Source organism: Mirounga angustirostris, unplaced genomic scaffold (genome assembly GCF_029215605.1).
Source record: "Mirounga angustirostris isolate CCGP_5_RB_7025 unplaced genomic scaffold, mMirAng1.0.hap1 SCAF_8, whole genome shotgun sequence".
NCBI classification, from domain to species: domain Eukaryota; kingdom Metazoa; phylum Chordata; class Mammalia; order Carnivora; family Phocidae; genus Mirounga; species Mirounga angustirostris.
This window is the reverse complement of record NW_026991716.1, coordinates 94,056,708-94,082,807: the sequence shown is the minus strand read 5'-3', so window position 1 is coordinate 94,082,807 and position 26,100 is coordinate 94,056,708. Positions and strand designations below refer to the sequence as shown.

Genomic DNA, 26,100 nt, shown 5'->3' with positions numbered 1-26,100 from the left:
ACTCCACGCTGGAAACAGCCACCCCAGGCGCAGTGAGTCCAGGCTTGCTTTTTCTCAAACCTTCCTGACACCAAAAGAGGACCATGCACACTGGGCGTGAGGAGCCCTTGAGCAGAAAAAGTAGATAGAGAGGGGTTGTCAACAAAGCTGTAATTCAGTAGTGTAGGTGTGCTGTCTACAGCCTTAATAGCAAAGTTTGCCATCATTTGTCTAACCCCTAAGGAAGAGTTCATGAAATGCATGGGTGCATTGCCTTTCGGACAACATCAGTCCCTATCGGTACAGGTTCACAATCCCTTACCCAAAGCCTTTGGGCCAGATGTAGTTTGGGAATAAAAAAAATTTGAATTTTAATAAGGCAATAGGGCACACACACTGCGTATCATGTACCACCCCCGGTAGGGTCTTCTGGGGCGGTGCCCTGCGCCAGGGTCCGTGCATATTTTCAAGAAACAAAACACAGACTATTCTTGGCCTCCCATCAGCTCAGCTCAGGCATTGCCACTAAATGAGTTTGAAAAACACTTCAGCTTTCTGAGCCTTCCCAAGCTTCAGTTTTGGGATTTCAGAATTGCAGATAATGGATGGGAGACCACCATCTCAATCTTTTGGGTCATTACTTTTATGAGTCTACCCTAACTTTGATAAATTACAGGTATGGACTCAAAAAATAAACCTGAATATTCAAGCAGGATAAAACCCATGGTTGTTCATATTCTCAGGTATCTGCCCAAGTCCAAAGCATGTGAATACAGTCAACATATATCAAGGCAAGTGAAAAGCCAGAAGATAATAAGTCAGACAAATAACTTAATCACCAAATATTTACGGCACACTTAAAATTTACTAGAAATACAGACTCCAAGTCCAATAAGTTCAACTCAGCATTTTTACTTCCTATGCAATATGCTCTTTAATGAATAGCTCTATGAGGAACCACGATTATCAATCTGTTTCTTAGGACAAACAAAATCAATAACACGCTCACCCCAGGAAGAGTAGAATTACAGGGGTGAGCCAGAAATCACAGAGTGGTTTATTTAACCTTGGCAAAGGAAAGACCCTTGCAGGCCCTCCTGAATGGTTTTAAGGCTTGTTCCTTCTCAGAGCAGAAGTCAGCCAGACACTGTGGCATAAGGGTTCTCCCAAGAATCTCAGGGCGAGCGGTTATGTCCAGCCATGACCTTTTCTGTGTCTCCACCCACTCACCTACCTCCTCGAACTCTGCTTTCTGCAAAAATCCCATTTTCTATAACTAAACCACTCTCCACTCCAGCAACTGAAGCATGGAATCCTGTGACTACTCTTGAAGATCTACAAAAATTAAATAAAGTTTGCCTCAGTCTTGGGCAACAATCTAATATTTTAGAAAGCACTTTCATCTAGGTTCACAGTTTGCTAAATATAAAAATTATGATTCAACAGGAAATTGGGTAAGTCAAGCAGAAATTTCAGCATGTTTTTGATGATTTTGCTGTCTCAGTGGTTATAGTTTTTAACCACAGCTTTGAGTTCTGGACACAAAAACTTGACACAATGTTTATTGGCTGATGTTTTTAGCAAGTAAATGTAAAATCCTTAGCAACAATGCTGATGCGGAAATCAGTCTAAGATTTTCCTGAGTGTTACAGAAATTCCTATTGGCCACAAAAGTCATTTTATTGATAAAGAATTAGTTTTGAAAGTGATAAAATATTTTTTGAACCTGATATTAGTTTGGTTTTATAAAATTTCACGTGCGCCAAAAAAAAAAAAAAGTGAAAAATATAACAAACACCTGTGTGCCCACAAATAGTTTGGTCAAATACTAATGGTATTTTTATCCTCCCCTTTATTTCAAAAAAATAAACATTACAGATAGAGTTGCCTCTTCTTATCTGTCTCCCCTCCTCCCTCTCCCTCTAAGGGTTACCACCATTGTAAATCAGGTGGTTATTTTTATCATGTTGGACTTTGCATGTCACCACATAGATCTGTATCCATAAACAACATACGTCATTGTTTTTGCAACTTAACGCTTTCATGTAATATTATGTTTGTACTCATTTCAGTCAATATTATGTGTGACTGCTATATTTCATTGTGTGAATACACTTTGCATCATTTCTAGCCTGTGATTTATATTGTTGTATATTTTTTCTCAAACCGATTAAAGCCCCTAAAGGCTGTCTTCATACAGTTACTATAGTTTCACTTAAGTGAGCAATGATTTTGAACTCTGGTTTTGCACTCAAGAATTATGTTGATGTCAAGCTTTGCAATTTTCCAAATACTTTTACAAAATAATTTCTTGCATGCTAAGACTATAATCTACAGATGTCTGAGGCCCTAGAGCTGGGTAATGGTAAGAATTTTAAGACTGTTGTGAAAATAATAAAAATTTCTAAAAACAAATGTTGACGTGGAGTTTTTAAACAGTGAGCCAACATGAGACATCTTCAGTGGAAATGTGAGATGCTTAAGATGAAGAAGTTCTGGGGGCACCTGGGTGGCTCAGTTGGTTGGGCGTCTGCCTTCGGCTCAGGTCATGATCTCAGGGTCCTGGGATCGAGCCCCACATCGGGCTCCCTGCTAAGTGGGAGGCCTGCTTCTCCCTCTCCTGCTCCCCCTGCTTGTGTTCCCTCTCTCGCTGTCTCTCTCTGTCAAATAAATTTAAAAAAAAAAAAGATGAAGAAGTTCTGGAGCCTCTCAGCATACGAGCACCTCACCTGCTCTGGTTTCAGGTCTGCTCAGGTCTGAGCTGTTGAAACATGATGAGGCTCTTGAACGCCTCTTCCCCTGGTCCCTAGGAGGAAGACGAATACACACAACACTCAGAGCAAAAACCAAAGCATTTCTCTTTCTCTAAGTATAGAGCTGGCTATATGCAGGTTGTGAAGAAAGCATAGAGGATTGTTTATAAGACGGGGTCTGGTGCTCTATAGTCCTTTAATCAACATCGGATTTCCAGTTTAGATTTATCTATCAAAAAACAAGACAGAGCTGCTTCACAGTATTAAATACAGTTACTAGAAACAAAAACAACAACAACAAATCCCAAGTTTACTTTGCAAATCAAAAAAAGGAGAAAAAAAAAAAACTGATGAAGGATATATACCACAAGAGGTCACTGTGACAATAAGAAAGAACTCAGGTCTGAGGGACTCAAAAAAGACCAGTGTTTAGAAGCTGGAAGGGACCCTTGCTCTCTGTCTCCCTGCGCACAAGGAAATTGTTCTCAAATTGGTCAGCTGTGCCCCAGGTCACAAAGCAGGGTCAGATCTGGAGACCCGCTCTCACAATTTCCGATTCACGGCTCTTTCTATTTCATCACAGAGTGTCCTGTTTCCACTTTAAATAATTCATTAAATTCATATTCTTTGAAAAATGCTTTATTTTTTGAAATAATTTAAATGTGAAAAAACGGAAGGTGAATTCAGGCAGCCCCCAGATGACAAATATTTTGTGTTCCAAATAAAAGAGTAGCGGTTGGCCAATAGTAGGATTATATTGCCAGGTTTGTCTGGGGTTTGTTTTGTTTTGTTTTGTTTTAAGGCTATATTTAATGTAGAGACCATCCAGGAAGGATACAATTTTTCTTTAGCTAAGCTGACACTTAAAAGTACTCACTTTTAAATATCTGTACACAATTCCAAGGTAAAAAACACTGAGTGCAAGTTTTACAACAGTTTTTTGGGGGGGGGAGGTCATCAAATAAAAGATTTGCTACAAAAAATCACAAAGAACGCATACACATATGGCCAGGGTCACTCACAAACACCCAGATGTGTGCCTGTGCAGTAAGATCCCCGGTAAATGTTCAGTGCTCTATCCTGGCCCTTGGCTTTTACTGCTGCCCAAGGATTAGCTTCTCCAAACACCATTTTTCCCATAAACAGGCCCCTTTTTTAAACACTTGATTTAACACTTTTTATCATTTAGTAGAGAAAAGACCAAGCTAATCTTTCCCAAAATGTGTAATTATTTCATACCCTGAAACAATTGCTTTATTTTTACACAGCATAAAAACATAGATCTGGTAGCAAGAGGTCCCTGGCCAATCAAAGAAAGAGTATGGGGATGGGATCTTCTGTGTCAACACTCTCAGAGTTGAGATTCAAATGGAACAGACCTACTCTACCCTATGAGAAGGGAAAATACCGAAAGTTTGACAGGATGTGAAGCCAAGGAAGTTCTCGTACTTATCACTCTTAGAAATAACAAGAAAGTCTGAGAACAATAGAGGCAGGGTCTTCTTGTCATTATTGTCCTCAATAACTATTGAAACTGAGGAAAATAGTTTTCAACTAATGGCTTTCTAAAGTCACTGGTCCACACTCTCTGAGTCATGGCCGCTGATGAGGTTGCCTCCCTACATACCACATTTGTGTATCCCCACGTATGGGTGTGGGGTGGGGGGAAGAAGGGTCCCTCTTCTTAGTGTATACCAAAGCTCAACAGTGCTGGGTCCTGCTGGTTCTCAAGAAGAGCACAGGATTGGGATTTACTAATACTCCCTATGATCATCATTGTACAGTGGTTGAGCTTGCAGACTCTGAACTCAAACTACCAGGTCCTGGGTCCAACATTTATCAGCTACATAGACTTGGGCAACTCACTTAAGCATTTGGCCTTGGTTTTCTTATCTTGACATGAGGGCAATGCCTCTCCTTAGTACAGTGACTGGTACATTTGAAGAACTTAATAATCAATATTGGTTTTCTCTTTTGTTCTGAATCAATAAGCACCTGTCTGACTAGTCCAATGCTGGATGTTATTGTGATAAAGAACATATAAATCATTGCCCTGAAGAAGTCTAAAATCTACTTTGAGGAACTAAGCAACGTTTTTTTTAAGTGGAAAATTCCAAGGTAGTCTCTAATCAAGTGCTAGATTGTGAAAGCCAGCAGGTTACAAGAACTAGAGGGATGCTGGGAAGGAAGTGATGAGTGAGAGGGAGAAGTGGGCCACAAAGTAGTCTTAAAAGCATAAAAGTGGAACCAGCAAGTGATAACACTACTCTCAGGAGGGGAGGAACATGAGTGAAGGTAAAGAGGAACATGAGCAGCCTGGGACTCAGGGCAGGGGATAATTGTACAGGGCCAGCAAGGCAGGAATAGGAGGTTTCTGCTGGGACACATGGGAACAGCTGCCTGAAACTCTGGGGAGAGGCGATGGCCCTGGTCTGATGGGCATAGGTTCTAACATGGGAAGTAATGGGCTCTGGAGTTGTGACAAGAGCATTTAGGAGACTTGGAGACAGGTAACAAGAACTAATTCTTTGGGGGTGCCAGTAGGACTGGAGAAAAAGGAACAAATTGAAGAGATCCTGCAAATGAAAAGTTGACAGGATTGGTGGTTGATTTCAGGCAGAAGAAAGAGCAGAAGGCAAGCCTGGAGGAACAGGATAGCAGGTTACCATCAACAGAAATGGGAAGGTTAGGGAGTAGAACAGTTTGAGGACTGAAACACATGTGAGGTTTGCCATGTTGAGTTTCAGATGAAAAATGGAGGATCAGCAAAGGAGATGTGGAAATCAGGGAAAGAGCACTTTTAAAGATCCAAGTGGCACACAGGGACTAGAGTGATCAGGTTTGTGGCTCGAAGACCAGAATCTCAGGACCAAGCCTTGTCAGATACTCGTGTAAAGGAGAGAAAAGAGGAAAAGGAGTCCAAAGGAAAAGGAGAAATAAAATATGTTCTCACGCAGCCCAAGCATTCTGAGAAGGCAAGCATGATTAACAGGTCAAAGATGTTAATCTTCCCCACTGAGGAAGAACTGTCCCGTCTGACCAGGGTAAGCAGAATTTCTGGGGAGCAGGGCAGCTAGAGTCCCACAACCAGAGTGAGGTGGGGAGAGAGACATAAAGACAAGAAAAGCCCCTCTCTGCCCAAGAAGAGACTAGATGGGCTTATAGTCAATGGAGACCTGTTCTCCTGTAATTTCTACTCCACGAAACTTCTCAGTTCTTAATGTACTAATTGAAGCGACAGGAGACAAAGCTTTAACCTTCTTCTTCTCAGTAATTCTCCATATACTTAAAAATGTGGTGTTCACCACTTAACGTCCTCTCCTGGGGTTTAAATCCCATGGTCTTATTAGCTACATTATCAGCTAATTATGATCACATTTATTAGCTGTGTGACTTCATGTCTGCTTTTCACCTAAGCTTTGGTTTCCTCATCTATATCTGAGGGGGTGGTAAATACTAGTAACCCTCTACATAAGGTTGTTGTGAGGATCAAATGATAACATGTGTAAGTACCTTAGTAAGGACCCAGTGAGTGTTTACTATCGTTGCGACTGCCATCACTGATGTCACTGACAGACTTCTCCAGTCCCTTTAGCTCCTCCTTAGAGGACATGGTTCCAAATCTCCTTGCCAGCCTATTCAGTTACTCTGAGTGAGTGTCACTTGGTCTGGATCCGTATTAAAGTCTGGAACCCAGCACTGAGCTAAAGGTATGGCCTGAGGAACAATGAAGAGAGATTCTAAATAATGTAGCCTAGGACTGTATTAGTGGTTTTGGTGGTCACGGCACAGAGTTGGTCGATTCTTGGTTTTTCTTACAAATGCAGCTAAGGCAAATTTCCCCCATCCCCGGTGGACTCATTAAATTTCACAGTGTTATAATTGGCAAAGGGTTCCTGTCTGTCAGATGTGTCTAGATCTTGATTCAGTCATACAATATAATTCTTCTTCCCAGCTTCCTGTTCCAAGTTGTCAAAGACCATAATTAATTTTTGTGCAATGATTTTTGATGTCCAACAATAAAACCATTCCAGAAATTATTCTTTAAAGCTCTTTTGTGAACTTCTTCTTAGAGGCAGAATAACACCATTTAATTAGTTAGGGTATCTTCATCTATATATAACAACAATAACAAAAAAACTAATCCTAACACACTTAACCAGTAAATAGAATGTATTGGCTCATATAACCTAAAAGCCGAACACTAGGGTGGGTTTTAGGTGTGTGTGATCTCGGCGTTGGCTCCATTTTTCTGCGCTTCTCTCAGTTCTGCCCTTCCTTCGGTTCCATCTGTAACCAGGTGGGAGTGCTAAAGACAGCAAGATGGCTGTGGCATTCCCAGGCCCCTGATCTACTGCCGACATGCTTCAGAGCAAAAGCAAGTTCTTCTCTTCCCAATCACTGACAGGAGTACTACATTTCACTGAATAACCAGAACCAAGCTCTCTAGCCAAGGCAATGCCATACGCCGACTGACGGAGTTACTAGTGCTCATCCACCATTCAGTCACATTGGCAACATCTACTTCTGGACCATATATACATGGAAGAAATAAAGTATATTTCTTTAAAAATATTCTAAAATGCAGATTTTCTTATTATTTAGACAGTTTTCCCAATTATTATGATTAAGTCAGAGGTCAGCAAACTTTTTCTTAAAAAGCCCGACAATATATGTTTTACATTTTGCAGGCCAAATGGCAAAATAGAAGCTACCATATAGGTACTTTTGTAACCATTTAAATGTAATGACTTAAAAAGATGTAATCCATTCTTGGCACAAGGGCTGTAAAACAAAACGAAACAAAACAGGTGGCTGGCCAGGTTTGGCTCCTGGGCTATAGTTTGTTGACTCCTGCTTTAAAGCAGTAACTATAAAGACATGAAGAAAGATTTGGAATTGAGGTGAAAAAAAGCAATAAATTTATTTCCACTTGGAAAAAAAATTACATGTAAGAAAATGGGAAAGGAAATCTTAAAGGTAGATTTAAAATTTTAAACACATTTAAATTTTAAATGTGCTCATTATCATAAGCATATGATAAAAAGAAAATTTTAGCAAATTGCGGGCTAAACTTTCCCTTTCCCTAAGAAGACACTTCATTTTCAGATTTAGACTCAAGTTGTATAGATTCCAGTCAGGAAGTAAATATTGTGGGCTTTGCAGCCATACAGTCTCTATAGCTCCTCGGCTCTGCTGCTGTAATGTGCCTGCAGCCACAGACAAGAGCTGAATGAATGTGTCTGTGTTCCAATAAAACTTTATTTACAAAAACAGGTACTAGGCTGGATTTGGCCCATGGGTCTTAGGTTGCTTACCCCTGCTTCATAGTCTCTTAGATACTTTGCCTGCAGTTTGAGAAGGCCACCACCAAGGACTGGGGCGGGAGAGAGGGGAGGTCCCTTAATTATGTCTTCGTGGCCTGAAGCACCAGATATATAGTTTCCAGACATATTAGCATTAAGAACATTAGCATTCTGTCTTAATAACTAAGGTTAAAGATAGAATTCTACCTACACAGTTACATACAAGCACAATGAAATTAGAGAATAGGATTTTAAAGTAAGGTTCATAAGGTCAAAATTTTAAGTCCACCAAGGTATCTATAGCATTGGGTTGTGGCCCAAGATTTTAAAAATACATATTTAAAAATTACACATATAATCTTAGTATCCTTTTCAGTAATCACGAAGTGGTTATTATTCAAGCTCTACTTGTATAGACCTGATTAGACATGGCTTTGCAGCGAACCATGTTAGCTTTACTTAGTTAAGCTCAAACTCCCTTGGCTTCGAGTACAAGCCCATGGGTTCATGCTTCCCTTAACTTCCACAGCCCCGCAGCTTCAAGGCCCTTCGTGTGAAAAGCCCTGTAACTTCCTGCTGCGGCAGTGACGAGGACTTCTCACTGGGGAGAGGGGCTGACACTGCCCCCTTCCCCAGCATGTTATAGCCAGCTTCTGTCTTCTGCTTTCCTCCCTGCGGTCCTGATGGGGTGCTGACACATGGCCATCTTCCATCGGAACTGCTACAACCTCTGCTTCCCAACCATCTCCTCTGTCCCAGGCTCTCCCTTCTCCCGGCCCTTCACTCTGCCGCCAGAGTCAGTCTCCAGCTAGAAACTTCCCAGTGGCTCCCTGCAGCCTACAGCCTCAGGACCCATGCTCCTGCCGCACCAGCCCATTTGCCTTTCTTCAAACCTACTGCCACCAGATCAAATACCCCTCTGCTTCTGCTGCTCCTTTAGCAAAGAACACCATGTCCCACCCCTACTGAAAATCAGCCTCCAGAGGCATCCCAAACCCACGTACCCCAGGAAACATCCCCGATCATCAGGTCAGAATGAGGTGCTCTCACACCTAAATACCAGGGTAAGTGCTTTCATTCTCCCAGCATTGGAGTTAATCACTGAACAGTGCTTTTCAAACTTTCCTGTGCATTCAAATCACCTGGCTATCTTATAAAAATGCAGATTCAGATCCAGTAGGTCTGGGATGGGGCCTGAGATTCTGCATTTGTAGCAAGCTCCCAGGTGATGCTGATGCAGCTCTTGCAGAGACCACACCTGAGCAGTAAGCCCGCTGTCGTGTAAGCACCTCATGGGCAGAGTCCATTTCTGTCTCCCACCTCCCCCCTGCCCTGACCCCTCAGCATAGGGCTTTGCTTGCTTACCAAGAAATGCTTATTAAATGGAAATGGTCGAATAAGGTGGGATTCTGCAAAACCATTCTGGCTGGTGCTTTGTCTTTTCCGAATGGAAACGGTTTCTCAGCCACATCACCCTTAATTTCTTAAAATAATGACTTCATTATTTTTGAAAAATGACATATTTATTAATTTTTAAGGCCAGACAATATAAGAAAGTACAAAGAAGATTTTTTTTAAAAATCATCCAGGATCCCACCACCCAGAAATAAATATTAATATACAGTAAACATAATTCCAGACATGTTTTGCACATATTCAGATGAAAATAGAAAAGAAAGAACAGAAGAGTGATTTGGAGGGAAGGCAGGTAAAGGATACATATATAAATAGGATCATACCATATATATCACTGTAATTTTAAAGCATTAAGTATAAATTTTACTTGAATTTAACAGAGAAACAGAAATTGAGATGAAACTGAAGGAATTGTAGAACTTCAGATGAATGAGTCTTCCCAAGAGATATTAGTTTCTAAAAGATCTCTCTGAAGTTAAAAAAAAAAAAAAAATAATGAAAAACATTAGAATGCTGAAATACTCTTTTTTAAATTTATATTTCAATTTCAGACTGTAGCTACTAACAAATCTATTCCCTCTTATCAAGTGAATAATTGGCTCTCACACTTCCTCCCAAGTACCAGTTTGGGTTATTTATATTACTATTACATCATTAAGGTTTCTGTTCCATAACCATCGTTTTCAGAGTTTTAATTCACTATGAAAATAAAGTTGATACTCACCAGGAATGCCTCCTCATTTCTGAATTTTGACACATCATTTTGATGTCAAAGAGTTTTCTGGGGACGCCTGGGTGGCTCAGTTGGTTAAGCATCCGACTCTTGGTTTCGGCTCAGGTCATGACCTCAGGGTCATGAGATGAGCCCCGTGTGGGCTCTGCACTCAGCGCAGTCTCCCTTCCTCTGCTCCTCTCCCTGCTCTCTCTTTCTGTCAAATACATACATACACACATACAATCTTTTTTTTTTTTAAAAAAAGTTTTCTAGAAAGTGCATGTGTTATATAGTCCCCAAGTTCATCCACATCTGGAAATGTCTATCCGTTGCCTTTTTACTGAAGAACAACTTGGCTGGCAATCCTTCTTATACTTAGGACTTCACAGACATTATTCTACTGTATTCTGACACTGAGAGGTGCTCTAATAAAGCCAGAGGCAGCCTCCCTTTTTCTCCTTTTATGTGACTTGCTTATTCAGCCTGGATGGCCATAGGCTACCGTCTTCCATTTATCCACTCCATCAACAATTACTAATTGAGTGTGTACTATGTCCTGAGTAGTGTTCTAGTGCTGAACATGGTTGGAAGTATCTTAGTGTGGAGTAGTCCATGTAAAACTTCGTTGATGTGTCCACTGAGCTTCAGAATCAAATTTTTACTTCAGAAAGTTGTCTCTTCCATTGTCAGTTGGTTCTTGTGAATATCAAATGAGTTAACACATGTAAATCACTTGGAAGAGTGCAAGGCACTTAGTTGTTGAAAGTACGCTAGTACTAGGAAGGGGTGGGGGGAGAGGAGGAAGACTCTCTCCTTCGGGAATACAAGTGCCATGCCTCCTGTATCTATCTCAGTTGCTTTCATCATTTTCATATCTTCGCATTCATTTCTTTTTGTAGGATTGCTTCCAGACTGTACACCATGTCTCATTACATTTTTGACCTTTTTATTCTCACTTTATTTCTAATATGACTTTCCTCTCCGTGTTTATACATTTTTCTTTCATTTCTTGAGAACTGCAAACATATTTTTCATCTCTTTAGGGGGCTTAGAATCTCTAATTTGAATTCTTATAACCACCCAGAGTCCTGGGATCAAGTCCCACATCGGGCTCCCGGCTCAGCGGGGAGCCTGCTTCTCCCTCTGACCCTCTCCTCTCTCATGCTGTTTCTCTCTCGCTCGCTCTCTAATAAATAAATAAATAAAATCTTTAATAAATAAATAAATAAATAAATAAATAATGAATTCTTATAACCCAAAGAAGAGCTCCTTTTTTTTTTTTTTTAATTTTTGACACGATGGAAAATGGTTTTAATACTTGTTTTTAGAGGGCAATTCCTTTTGTAATCCATATTCTTCATCTGTCTTTTGTTATGTTTTTTACATATCTGTGCCCGAGTTCTATGTTAATTCTTATCCTCCTATTTATTTATCTTTAAACAGAGCCATTTATTTGTTGAAGAATGAATAGGATCCACAGAGGGGGAGAATCAGGGTGTTCTGTAGCTTCAACTTGAATCAGCTTTCTTGAACATCCATTCACCAAGTCTGTTATTTTTCTTGACCTGAAGTGTGTGGCCGCTTGGTCTGTGTGTGGCATGTTACTGTGACTCACAGAAAAGGCCCGTTCCATGATAGGCTCCTGGAGTTCTAACCTAGCAAACCCCCTCCCCCGCCAACACATGCACGCACACACGCACACACACACGCGTGCACCAGCTGGCCTACAGGAAATGAGGAGATCATCGCCCTCAGCTCCATCCCCCTGTCCTTTCATCATCTGGATCCTGAATGAGGGCTTTACAGGGGCATCTCCATGTTTTCCATGGCTGGCCCACACCCTTAAGTCTCATTTCTTGAATTAAAGACTATTGGATGTATACCTTTCTGAACTGAGAGACTCACTCTTTGTGAAATCTGTTTCTTACTCTAGGTCTGAGGAGGTCACTCAAATTACCCCTTGTTTACATCTATATTTCACAGAGTCTGGAAGGTTAACTAGACTCCTGGTTGCACTATTCCAAGTGACAAAAACCTAATCTGAAATACTACATGCTGTCCCTGTCAAAATAAAGAAAGAAAGGAAAGAAAAGGGAGGAAAGAAGAGGGAGAAAGAAAGAAAGAAAGAAAGAAAGAAAGAAAGAAAGAAAGAAAGAAAGAAGAAAGAAAAGAAAGAGAAAGAAAGAAGAAAGAAAAGAAAAGAAAAGAAAAAAGAAAAGAAAAGAAAAGAAAAGAAAAAGAAGAAAAGAAAGAAAGAAAGAAAGAAAGAAAGAAAGAAAGAAAGAAAGAAAGAAAGAAAGAAAGAAAGAAAGGGGAACATACTGGGTTCACAAAACAGAGAAGTCTAACAATGTGGATATGGATCATCCTTGAACTTGGTCACTATCTCCATTTCCTTAGCTCTGTTTATACATCACTTCCTAACCCCACCCTTCCCCAGAGTCACCCTCCACAAGGCAACGAAATGGCCACTGTTGGCTCTAAGACCACATCATCTTTACAGCTTATGAATTTGAAAGAACACTTTCCTCAAAGGCTTTGGCAAAAGGCCCAGAGAGGAATGCAGCTGGCCTGTTTTGGATCCTGTGCCCACCTCTGAACCAACTGCTGTGGCTGGTGGATTGGAGAACTCGGAAGGCCAGTCTGGGGCCACATAATCACCCCTGGACCCCCAGGAAGGTGGGCAGGGAAGATAGAGTCAGCCCTTCTCTAAACATGGACTGAGCATGATGCAAGATGGCTTGGTCTCCAAAGGCAAGTATGCTAGGTAGACAAAAAAATCAAGCCCACACTGCAGTGTAAAGTTTACTCCATGTTTTGTTGTTTCAGGCTAGAACCAGTTTTCTGCTTCATTGATGGTATTTATTTCTGTGTTTTTCATTCTTTGCTGCTTTTGTTCAGTTTCTACAGAATGCCTTTGCTTTACCATCTTTAACCAGAAGCCCTCTTTTCTTCTTTTTGATTCCAAAAATACTATTGGCCCTTGACAGTTTACAGATAAGGCTTTCAAGCCTTATTAATCATTCCACAACCCACAGTGAAGGCTGGGGGGAGAGGGGAGTGAAGGAGCACAGTTATTTCCATTTTACAGATTAGAAAACTGAGCGCCTGAAAGTGGTAAGAGACTTGCCAAAGAGCATACAGATAAGTCAAATGGCTGAGAGAGAACCAAACTTAAATCCAAGGATCATGGTTCCCAGCAAAGAGTTCTTGGACTTTCCTCCTGAAGGTCACATTTCCAAACCATAATAGTTTGAACCATATTTACGTAGAAAGCCTTAAAAGGTTTTTAAGCAGGTATACGAAGGGGTTCATCAGGTTGGACCACTGGATGGATGAGTGCATAGATGGATGGAGATATACATACATTCCTATTTTAATGGAAGCTTTATTATTTTTCAATCCACATGGCAACACAAAGTAAGAGAAAATGGAGTGTCGCTAAGGGGCAGGCCTGCCAAAGCTTAGATGGGCCCTTAACTGGACACACAGAGACTGTCGGAGTTGCAACACTGTTTGAAGAGGACAGTTGGATGAGTCCTTCAGAGTATGTTCTCTCTGGGAAAGTTAGATAGTCCCCCAAGATCTCGTTTATGATGACAGCTTGCTTAGCAAATCCTTTTTCCACCACGACCAGCATAAAGTGAAACCACACTCCATCCCAGGTCTGACTTATCCATACTCTAAATTAAGGGGGTACAAATCAAAGCTATTTCCCTGGAATAGACTGCTCCTTTTCCCCAGCCCAGAAGCAGGCAGCGTGAAGGTGGCCACTCCCCTCCCATCAAGCGAGCAGTAAGGACCCTGCGCGGGAGGCAGGTCCTCACTTCCTCTGTTCCCTTTCTGAGACCTGCTTGTGCTCCTTCTAGAGCCAGTGTCCTCTCAAGCCTCTTTCTTTTCTAGTTTTTGCATTCCTTTCCTTCCCTTCTGCCAGCCAGTCTCACTGACAAGAGTCTTCATTTACCACATTAGGGTTTAAAGATGGAAAAATGTTAATTAAGTAAGGCTTTAGCATCAAAACTGGGAATACTCCACTGCATAGCAAAGATCATTTCTTGGAATTCTTCACTTAAATGTTTACGAGAAACAATTATCAAGTATCTCAGATTGAGTCACAAATATAATTAATGAAAGAATTGCTAATAGTTTCCATTTTCTGGTTTGTTTTAATCCTACTGTATCAACTGTTTTTTTGGCGCCACATCAACAAAACCCCATCCATGATTCAAGGAGGTAAAGATTCCTAAAGCAGAAATGTTATTGGAAGTTAAACTGGCCAGGGTGCATTGCAAGCCCGACTCAGAGGCAGTCATTACACGACACAAAAGCTGTCCTCACCAAACAAAAGGAAAACAATTAGTGCTGCCGATGCCTCATAATTTTGGCCGGTCAGGAAGAAGTGCTTCCAGTTCCTAATTGATTTCTCCTTTGCTGTTGGTGGGATAAAATATGCAACTGAAAATGCCTTTGCTGTCCCCAACTGAGGAAGACATAATGAACTCTGGCTTGCCAGATTATTCTGCAACATCTGAAGGTTTGCAAATAATAATAATAATAATAAAATAAAATAAAACAACAGCTCTTGTCTGGTTTTTCCTAGTCAACTTTAATTACTGTAAGGATGGGTGCAGCAAGATAAATGTTTCCTTTTCACTCCAGTGCTGAAGAAACACAAGCTCTCCTGCCGTCTTTTATGTCTAAGCTCGGAGGTCTGCAGCCTATTCTTACTCACCAACTGGAAAAGATCGGTTGCCATAGCCAGTTTGATGTTTTGTGCTCAGCTCCCAAAGTCCCAATTTGAAGTCATTCTCTTCCACTTAAGGAGACATTTCATTTTTCCCTTAATTTAAAAAATGTTCTGAATGCAAAGCAGCATTAGCAGGGCTACTAGGTTGCCTAATATAAATTCTGCGTGCACGACACTCTTCGGGCTCTGTCAGCCGGCAAGGTCAGTTCAGCTAAACTAACCAGCTGCCAAGCAGCCGGTTCCGGGAAAAGTTTTAAGCACGCTGCGTGTGTACGAGCCAAAGTCAGACCCAAAATCTAAAGTGAGGGCAACAAGTCCTCTGTCTTAAAGCGGCCGGTGGAATTTAATCTTGTTAAGCAAATTTGAACCGGGCAGTTGTCCACAATGACCCAATGGAAAGTCATAGAAAAATATCTTTAACTGAATGACCCGGTCCAGTCCAAGACCTCCTGCCTATCTTAGCATCATTATTGGCCGGGGCTGGGGAACAGAGGCTGCTCTCCCCACTCCATCCCCCACCCCAGTCCCCAGTCCCCAGTCATTAGAGACTTCTTTAGGAAAACACGGGGGTGAGAATTCACATGGTCCGTACAAATCTTAATATGGTAAGAAAATTGCTCCTCAGTTTTCTAGGGGAAGCCCTAGAAAGCCCCGTCTAGGAACATGGTATGAAATAAAGTAATTCCCAATAATTCATTTTATGAGGTATTAGGTGAGGGATGTCACAGACAATAGAAATCTACAGGATTCTCCTGTTTTAACTACTTACCTGTTTGCAAAATAAATATTTAAATCCAAGTTTCTACTGGGGAATAAAATAAGTGTCTACTCTTTGGTGGAATTAACAACAGTGAACTAATCCAAAGGGATAGAACAAGAGATTCCAGGCCAGGCAAGAATCCCAAATAACACACAAACAGAACAATCACTCATCACTCAAGGGCTGGCTGGAACAGCCTAACTAAAGCAAAGACTATTCTGACAGATCAACGCAGCATTTGGCCCGTATGAATAAATGTTTTCCTGAGGATTAAATAGGGAATGATGTAAAACCAACTCCACTTAGCCATGAGAAAAAAAGTCTTTCCTATTGATGCATCATTAACTTAAAAATTTGTTTACATAAAAGGGAAAATGCAAATCACTCATCTATATAAGATTAGGAAATAAACTAGTATATGACACAGTTATCCTAACCAGAAAACTATATCAAAAGAATACTGACCCTCCACTTCTGAGATGAGATGGCAAGGATGTTGTCCCTTTGAACATTTCTTGCTTCTTGATTTCACTGAAGCCTCCATCATAAGTTAGCTGAAGTGGGTGACTCTTTAAGTGGCCAGTGGCATTTGATTCTGTTAAATAAATCCCATTGATTTTCACCATAGCATCCCCCATCACAACTGTTTCCTTGGATTCCACTGTCTTCTTTGCTGTAACAATCAAGGAGATGTTTTGTCAAAGCTGTTCTGATTTTAGGAATCACTATTTCAGTATTTTTTTTCAATCTAAGAATTTATACAATTTAAAATTTTTTATATGACTTATAATCAAGTCTGGAATTGTGTGACCAAAATCTACAAGACCTCACCATTATTTCAGGCTTGGCAGCATCAATTCATCAAAAATGAATGGGATCTCCTCTCTACTCTCGCAGAGTCTACCAGAGGACATGCACTCAAATGTAGGTTTATGAATAACTCAATCCACATAAATACTTCTGCATCCCAGAACAATGACTCCTTTTCCTAAATTTGATTATGTTAACAATTTTTCATTCAAAAAATACTGAGTGCTGGGGTGCCTGGGTGGCTCAGTCAGTTAAATGTCTGACTCTTGATTTTGGTTCAAGTCATGATCTCAGGGTCATGGGATCAAGCCCCGCATCGGGCTCTGTGCTGGGCATGGAGCCTGCTTGGGATTCTCTCTCTCTCTCTCTCCCCCTCCCTCTCTCTAAAATAAATAAATAAAATCTTTTTTTTTTTTTATAAAGATTTTATTTATTTTCGACAGAGAGAGAGACAGTGAGAGAGGGAACACAAGCAGGGGGAGTGGGAGAGGGAGAAACAGGCTTCCTGCCGAGCAGGGAGCCCGATGCGGGGCTCGATCCCAGGACCCTGGGATCATGACCTGAGCCGAAGGCAAACGCTTAACGGCTGAGCCACCCAGGCACCCAATAAATAAAATCTTAAAAAAAAAAAAAAAAAATACTGAGGGCCTCCCTGATGTCAGGCACCGGTCTAGACACTTGGGATGTATCAGTGAGGAAACAAAGATCCCTGACTTTGTAGGGCTTACATCCTACTAGGTATAAACAGATAATAAATAATATACCATAATAAATGAGGTACATGATATAAGATAATAAGTGCTAAGGAAAAAAGCAAAGTAGAAAAATGGAGAAAATTAAAGAGGATTGGGGATGGGGGTAGGCAGCAGTTCTGAACAGGGTGGACGTGGTAAGCACTGGCGATGAGGCATCTAGCCACAGGCTGACCAGGGACAGAATCCCCCGCAGAGGGACGAGCAGGTATGGAGGTCTTAAGGCAGAAGGGTGCCTGGCATGCTTAAGGCCCAACAGGAGTGGAGGATGTGAGGGAGAAGAGGAAGAGAGCTGAGCAGAGTGCAGCACCCAGACTGTGGCGGCCTTATACATCACTGCTAGGAGGTGGGAAGAGGAGGGCGTTGGCTTATAAGGCTTTGTAAAGAGGAATAAGATGATAAGAGTTACAAACAGAAATCCAGTCTCTAAACTGAAACATCTGTCGTGTGTATGACTGCAGATTCTTAGGCTTATGATACAACACTGTTCCTTTATCAGCCAGTAGCCATTAGGAATAGCTCATCTGTGATGCTGCTACCACACTTGAGTCTCGATAAAATATTTTTTTCAAGGGCACCTGGGTGGCTGAGTCAGTCACACGTCTGCCTTCGGCTCAGGTCATAATCCCAGGGGCCTGGGATCCAGCCCCTCATCGGGCTCCCTGCTCAGCTGGGAACCTGCTTCTCCCTCTGCCTCTGCCTCTCGCCCTGCTTGTTCTCTCTCTCTCTGTCAAATGAATAAATAAAATCTTAATTTTTTTTTCCAAAGAGGAATGTGGGGATGAGATTCATATAGCAAAGTACTGTTTTGCAAGCTTCTCCAGAACAACTCAAGGTTTCCTTTTCTGCACTTGAACAAACCAGTAAAAACCAACAAAACCACTTAGTCCACTCCAACTAAGCTCCCTGCTTTCAAAACAATGAATTTTAAAACTGAAAGGAACCTTAGGGATCGGCTAGTCTAAACTTCATTTTTCAGATGAGAAAACTGAAAACCCGAGCGTTACGTGACCTGTTTAGGTTCACTAAGCAAGTTCAGGGAGGGCCAGGACTGTAGAGTGCGAAGAGCGTGGGCTTTGCATTCCATCAGACCTAGGGTGAAGGACTGGCTGAGTGACGTGGGCAGGTCGCTCAACTTTTCTCTCACCTTCCTCAGTGGTCCCCACCTCTTAGGGATGTGCTGAGAATCAAATGATATGGCTTAGTAAAGTGATTTACTCCAAACCTAGAAGTTATTGTCATCATTATTAAGGGAACCCAAGGATCCCGACTTCCCGTCCAGGGCTCTCTCTATGGCACCACGCTGCCTTAAATATCTTCACTACTGAACTACAAAGCACAGATTTTGTTTTAGGTAATGCATTTTTAGCCTATTCCTACATTTTAGCATTGGTTTCTTTCATTCATGTACTCCATGAATATTTATTAGGCACTTGCTGCTCTGTGTCAGGTGCTGTTCCGGGTGCTGGGGGTCTAGGGGTGAACAGAAGTCCCAGTCATCAGGGAGCTCCTGTTCTAGAGGCGAAGCACACCCATACTCATGGGCAGGGTTGCTGCAGCCTCTCTAACTTCACAATCTACTGGAGGGAGCTCACCAGTTACTACTACAGTGAGGAGCTGCCCTGGGGCTCACTCTGACTCCTGATGGAGATCCACCGTTAAACTGAGCATGAGGAAAAATGCCCTGTGTGCCCCTGGTAAATGGCTGTAGCGTGCTGTACTAATTTTGTAATGGATCGTGGGTGAACTTCAAAAGTCTACAATAAGCAGTATTACTGTGTGGGAACAGTTCACCATTTCACAGATATTACTTTGGCACCTACTATATACTAGTCCCCGTTTTAGGTTCTCAGGCTACAAATAAAGAAATCCTCTTTCCTACTGAAGTTGCTGAGCCTAACGGGGGAGACAGAGAGGCAGACGTGTAAAGAGAGAAATGCAGTACAGCATGGTCTGGGCCAGGTAAGGGCAGCACAGAGAATAGGAGAGTCCTGAAGGGTTGGGAACTGGGCAGGGAAGGATTCATAGAGGAAGCAGAGCCTGAGAAGTATTCTGAAGGATTAACAGGAGGCAAAAAGGAGTTCTGAGATAAAGGCACAAAAGTCTGCAGTCAGAGCTAGCTTGATGTGTATACAAGCTGTACAGTCAAGCAGGGTCCCACACTTAGCAGGGCCCTACACTTGGTTGAATGCTTTGCTGTCGCCATGTAGATATTCCCAATAATTTTTGAACAAGGAGCTCCACATTCCAATTTTGCTCTGGGTCCAGCAAATTATATAGCAGATCCTGCAAGAGGCTTGAAGCAACAGGATAGGTGTGGGGAACCACAAGGAGGTCCATACTGTTGGTGCGCAGGCTTTGCACGGGAGGCGAAGGACAGTCAAGAGAAGGGCCTGGAGTGTTAGGCCGGGGCCAGATCGCTACAGAGCTGTGCATGCTGAGGAGCAGGGACTTCATCTGCTGGGCCAGGAGTCAGCAAACTACCCGCTGAATCTAGCCTGCCTCTTGTTTTTGTACAGCCTGAGAGCTAAGAGTGGTTTTTACACTTTTAAATGGCTGGGAAGAACTCAAAAGGAGAACACTATTTTGGAACATGTGAAAATGACAGGAAATTCAAGTTTCGGTGGCCATAAATCAGTCTATGTTGCTTTCCCACTACAACGGGAGAGTTGAGTAGGTTGGACATAGACTCTATGGCCCATTCATTTGGTCTGAAATATTTACTCTCTGGTCCGTTACAGAAAAAGTTTGCCAGCTTCCGTGCCAGGTCAGTATCTCCCAAACTGCATTCTTCAAAAGACAGATTCCCCAGTCGAGTACCTTTATAAAATGCTGGGTTGAATTAAGATTAAATAGGCATCTTTACCAGCCCTCAAAGAGACCCGTGTGCACTGGGACTCTCCACGAGGGGAAGGAAGCAGGCAGACTCATTTGAGTGCTGAACCCCTCTTCCAAGGGAAAGCTGGGACTCAGTTTGGCAAACACTCCTTCAGGCATAGGGAGCCCTCCGAAGGGTTTTCAGCAAGAAGATGATGCAATCCGATTTGTATCTGCCTCCTGTCCCCTTGTCCCATATGGCACACACAGACAGTAATCATTTTTGTCCGTCCACTGGGATAAGGGGATGAGGCTGCCGCTCACAGCCCTGTGCAGTTGGCAGCTTGGTTTCTCCAGGCTCTTCGGGCTGCTCTGGCAGAGCAGGGTCCTCAGTGAGCTGAGGGTGGAGCCAGACAGGGGCCCTAGGAGACCAGGCACGAGGCGAGGGGTGCCGACGGCAGGGCAGCAGTGGTGGGAAAGGAACAGGCAGAGCCAGGAGACGCTTAGGAAGCCCATTTAGGGAGCCTGGCGAGGGCTCTGCGAAGGCACAGAGGACAGGGACGGTGAGAAGGCGGAGCCTGCGGTCCCTGTCCAGCTTGAGTGACCCAGCGGCCTTAGCAACACTGCCGCCTCCGGCCAATAGGCCTGTTTGAACACGGAGCCATCACACTGCTGGTCCTCCGAACGTGGCGACACACATCTCTTCCCCTTTCATTCTTAAATCGGGAATTCCAAAGCTGCCACCACACCCCCCGCCCTGCCTGTGGCAGTCCGCCACAAATGACTTCACGTCGAAGGCCAGGCGCACCCTCTGTCTCCAAGCTCAGCTGCCTTTACAGCCTCAGTCACCCAGTCACCCACCGCAAGAGACCTCTGCTAGACAACAGGGACCCCGGAGCAAAGCCCTGGGAGCCCCTGCACAAATGACAATGATTCCAAGGCTGGAGCGTTAAAATATATCGTTTCAATGGGGGCTTTTAAAACGACAATGACTTTTTACTGCCATTGTTTCCTGAGTGCGGACCCAGACCTCGGGGATGAGGAGGCATGGGCACCTGCAAACAGGGGGGGTACAAGAACGGCAACGAAGACATGCTTCCCACCCCCGGGAGGTGTGAGGATGGCCTCAGTGCTGGGAAATGGCGGCCGCAGATGGCACCTCCCAGAGCACCGCTGTGCGGTGGGTGCGCGGACAAGGGCCGGGGGCCCAGGAGGGAAGGCGCAAAGCCATGAGGGAAGCAAGATGCGGATGGTGGGTGAGGCATCGTCCCCTCAGTCACCCGCATGGAGCCATGAATAGCTCAGTACATAGCAGGACTCTCACCCGAGAGCTAAGAGTTAAATCCAGGAAACGCATATGCAGCATTCAGGCTCAGAAGCCAAACATCCAGCAAACAACGGTACCCTCTCACCAGCTCGGCCATCCCCGTTTATAAGGAGTGACACTGTTCCTAGCGAGGTCTGACCTCACCCCCGACGCTGGGTCCAGATCCCATCCCTCTTATGTTGGCAAGGACTTTGCTCCTTCAATTGCCAATCCTTTCTGATTTAATTGGTCTGACTGGGTCCCCAGTGCTGGAACATTTGAAAAGCTCCTCAGGTGATTCTAATGTGCAGCTTTGGTTGAGAAACTTAAGTCAGATTAGGTCAGTCCCTTTCTTGAGTCCCTGGCTTTTCAGGGCAGGTAGCATAGAGTCCGGGCCATTTCCCTGAGCCTGGCCCTGCTGGGCTGTGGCCTCAGCTCCCTCCATGTCCCCAGGGTTAACCATCTTCCAGCCACACTGGCCTCCGGGTCATCCACGACCTGAGTGACCTTCCTCCCATCTCCGGGCCTTGCTGTCCCCTCAGTGCGGGCACGTTGTCCACAGCTTTCTACATGGCTGCCTTCTTCTCAGTCACATTTCAACTCAGGGGCCACCTCCTCAAGGACACATTCCGGTGCCACCTGAGGTCACACAGAGTACTCCTGCCGCGGACATTCTCCAGCCCATCATCTTGCTTATCTTCTTCATAGCCCTTGTTGGAACCCAAATTATCTTAGTTCCTTGGTTTCCTGTTTACTGTCTATCTCCCCTCACAATCTGTTTGAGGGCAAGACCCAGTGGGCCTAGGGTGGTGCCTGGCTCTTAGAAGGGGCTCAGTAAATATCTGATTGACTGTTAGAAAAGAAACAAACTGGGACATCAAGGTAAAGCAAGTTGCCTAATCATACATCCCACGACAGCATCCGTTATGGTGTGATCTGCCCACCCTGTATTGCCTCTTTGTCTCTTCCTTTCTTCTTGATTCTACCTCCTCGGCTATGTCAGGGATCACGAGGGATCTGAGGCACCAGGAAATGAGGAAAGCGGTCTGGGGAGACATAGGGAACTGCAGCTCATACCCTGGGCTAACGGGGGGTGGGTGCTCCATGGAATGGGGGCCCAATGTTGCCAGATCTTCCAATTTTCCACAAAAAGTCATAAATCTGGATTCTTCCATGATCTTCTACATTTAAATGTTGGTGACTAAAAGGAAACACTTGTATGTCAAGTAAGTAGGATCCTCAGGCGGTGGCTTGTAACTTTTGGGATCCATCTTCGGATAATCTCTCTGTGACTGTAAACCTACCCTTCTTCCTCAATCCTTACTGACTGAAGGAGGGCCAGTTCGGTCAGCCCCTGGTAAAGTGGTGTTCCAACTTTTTGACTACACAGAATAATAATAAATTCACAATATAGTTTAATATAAATATATAATAAATTGGTAATATGACCTCAAATACACATGTCTATGACCACAGTAAGGTCTCTTTGAAGCAATACTTAACCTTATTGTCTGCTCTATGCCCTGATGTTTTCCATTCTTTCCTACTTCATTTTTTTTAATGCTGGTGATCCACTAAATTGATTGCCATCTCAATAATAGGTCATTTCCTACAGAATTTGAAAAACTCTTAGTATACTCTGGACAGGGGTGATTCCAATGGTTGGGGCACACCTTAGAACTTGAGGTTTGTAGCTTCTCTGTTTCCAGGTTTAGATACCCACTAGCAATTCTGTGGAAAAGAACTGGAAAAGCCCCATCCAACTTTAGCTTACATTGTCACATGGGATTGGAAAGGTGTTTTCAAAGACCTCAAGCTTAGCACACATCGTATGAATCTTAAATGTGCCTAATGAAATTAACAGCTGTTTGAACACTGATTTAAAAATCATTTATTTCCAATACAGGTGAACCCCTTCATTAGAAAACACTTACCCTAAATATTCTTTTCCTACCAAGTAACTTAAAAAAAAAAAACTGTGCTGGGGCACCTGGGTGGCTCAGTCCTTAAGCATCTGCCTTCGGCTCAGGTCATGATCCCAGGGTCCTGGGATCGAGCCCCGCATCGGGCTCCCTGCTCCGCGGGAAGCCTGCTTCTCCCTCTCCCACTCCCCCTGCTTGTGTTCCCTCTCTCGCTGTGTCTCTCTCTCTCAAATAAATAAAATCTTTAAAAAAAAAAAAAAACTGTGCTATCTAGGTATTCTTCATAAATGCCCAGAAAAATATATGAACACTGTTTCTTAACCAGGTTTGCACAATATTCACTAACCGTTAGTTAATGTAAAACTCCTGTGGGGTTTGAAAAAAAAAAATCATGTAAAAATAGCTTTTGTGTGCCAATTCAAAAAAACAATGCCCGCCCCCAGATTTCAAAGGATGTGACCCAGCCTTACACTCAGTGGGAGGCAGGGTCCTGTCAGGCAGCAGGGCCCCCTGGGAGGCCGCCCTGAATAAGCGAGCCCGAGCACTGCTTATTCTTCTGATCTTCACAGGGTCCACTGGGGGTTTGGGAAAGGCAAGGTAAGGATCCTCCTCCGTGGTGGGAGATGCTGGAGCTTTCGGTTTCTGGAAAGAGATTTTTCAAATGATTGGCAAGAGTTTCCATGTCTCAAATAAGACTCACCCCCGTGGAGCTGGTGCTGACACTTCCAGATGAACACAGGGCTTGCTGCTCGGCTTCGTCCTGGCCACCTGATTCTACATCGCGCTGGCCCATTTTACTTAATGTGGGATGGATATATATATAAAATATATTTTTTAAAATAATAAAAATATCATTTTAAATACTCTATTACCATGCTTAGCATGTTTGAAAAAACAATTTATCCATGCTAGGAAATAGATATCTGTATGAGACTGTAAAATTTGATATAATATAGTCAAAATGTTTTGTAAATTTTTGTGTTCTTGCCAGCTCAGATAACACTGAGCACCTGTATATGCCAAGAAGTATGTGGAATATAAGTACTATCTTTACATATTTTGGACTCCACAAAAGTATTTTTTTAAGAATATAAAAATTCTTGAATAATTTAGATTATAAAGTCTAAAACATAAGAACAAGAAGTTGTCTTGGAATTACAATATAAAAATGTTTTATTTTCGTGGTGCCTGGGTGGTTCAGGTCTTGATCTCAGGGTCCTGGAATCGAGCCCCGTGTGGAGCCCTGTGTGAAGCCCTACACTGGGCTCCACGCTCACTGGAGAGTCTGCTTATCTCTCTCTTTCTCTCTCTGTCCCCCCCCCCCCACTCTCTCTCTCAAATGAATAATATAAAATCTTTAAAAAATGTTTTGGGGTGTCTGGGTGGCTCAGTTGGTTAAATGGCTGCCTTTTGCTCAGGTCATGATCCTGGGGTCCTTGGATCAAGCCCCACTTTAGGCTCCCTGCTCAGCGGGGAGTCTGCTTCTCCCTCTCCCTCTGCTCCCCGCCCCCCACTTGTGCTCTCTTTCTCACTCTCTTAATAAATAAAATCTTTTTAAAAATGTTTTATTTTCTACATCTCAAGAATTCCATGCTGATACCCTTAGAAAATGAACATTACTGGCAAAATTCCAGTTCCTTAAAGACTTTAAAAAATACCAGCACCGAAGCACTGGGCACTATGCCACCCAGAGCACCCTGTAGTCTCACCTCCAGATGGTAGCATCCAACCCAGGGCCAGAAACTCACAGGGACCTAAACTCCCACTTTTGGTGTTGCTTAGTGATCCACCCTTCCTCCCTCCAACTTTAACATGATTATCTGTTTATGAAAGAGTAACTTTATGGCAGCAGGTGCTTTTAGCTCTCTAACCAAAATAATCGAGTTAAAGTTCCTAAAATCACTTACATAATATGTGAATGAGTGACTTTCAATCTAATAGGTAAATCAACACATTTTTTAGAAATCCAGTGTGAGGGCGCCTGGGTGGCTCAGTCGTTAAGCGTCTGCCTTCAGCTCAGGTCATGATCCCAGGGTCCTGGGATCGAGCCCCACATCGGGTTCCCTGCTCAGCGGGAAGCCTGCTTCTCCCTCTCCCTCTCCCCCTCCTTGTGTTCCTGCTCTCGCTATCTCTCTGTCAAATAAATAAATAAAATCTTTAAAAAGAAAAAAAAGAAATGAACATTTCTTGAAATGTGCAATTCAAGTAAGACGATTTGGAAAAATGGGTGAGGGTGTGGTTATGTATCATATATAACACATAATTTCAAACATTCATTTTCTCATATACATTAATAGAACATAGAACATATTAGAGTTCTCCTTCTAAGCAGTTGCTTATTTTAATAATGATATTTTTCAAAATATTTCTTGTATCCTCTTGTTCATTTCATATGAATCAATCCATAAACCAGACAGAAAAAAATTAGCTTAATGACTTTAGAGATACATTTTTCTAAACACAGAAAAAGGGTAAACAAAATAATCAGCCTAATATAGGGGAAGAGTAAATGACTCTGGGATCAAATCCAACTGGAGTGTAATCCATTTCTAGTTATGTGAACGTGGGCAGGCCATTTACTTCTCTGAACTTGCCCAGCTATCAAATGGAGATAGTCTCCTTCTTGCAGGGACATTGACATCCATAAAACTCCTGTTATGGAGGCTCGAGAAATGCTAGCTCCCTTTACCCTTTATTTAACAGATTTGTTTCCAAGTTACTTTTAAGTGTCAAAAGCCAAGACCCTTAGGGGCGCCTGGGTGGCTCAGTCAGTTGAGCATCTGCCTTCGGCTCAGGTCATGATCCCAGGGTCCTGGA

General features: G+C 42.9%; 1 protein-coding gene across 1 annotated transcript in view; it reads right to left on the bottom strand.

Annotated features, from left to right (window-relative positions):
• ARMC2 (armadillo repeat containing 2) overlaps window positions 1-26,100 on the bottom strand; it is a 107,530-nt gene that overhangs the window by 64,686 nt on the left and 16,744 nt on the right. The window contains exons 4-6 of the mRNA XM_045865275.3: window positions 23,754-23,925; window positions 16,142-16,349; window positions 2,709-2,785 (exon numbers count right to left, since the gene is read on the bottom strand). Coding sequence (XP_045721231.1) covers window positions 2,709-2,785; window positions 16,142-16,349; window positions 23,754-23,925 — 457 coding nt within the window. The remainder of the gene's footprint in view (window positions 1-2,708; window positions 2,786-16,141; window positions 16,350-23,753; window positions 23,926-26,100) is intronic.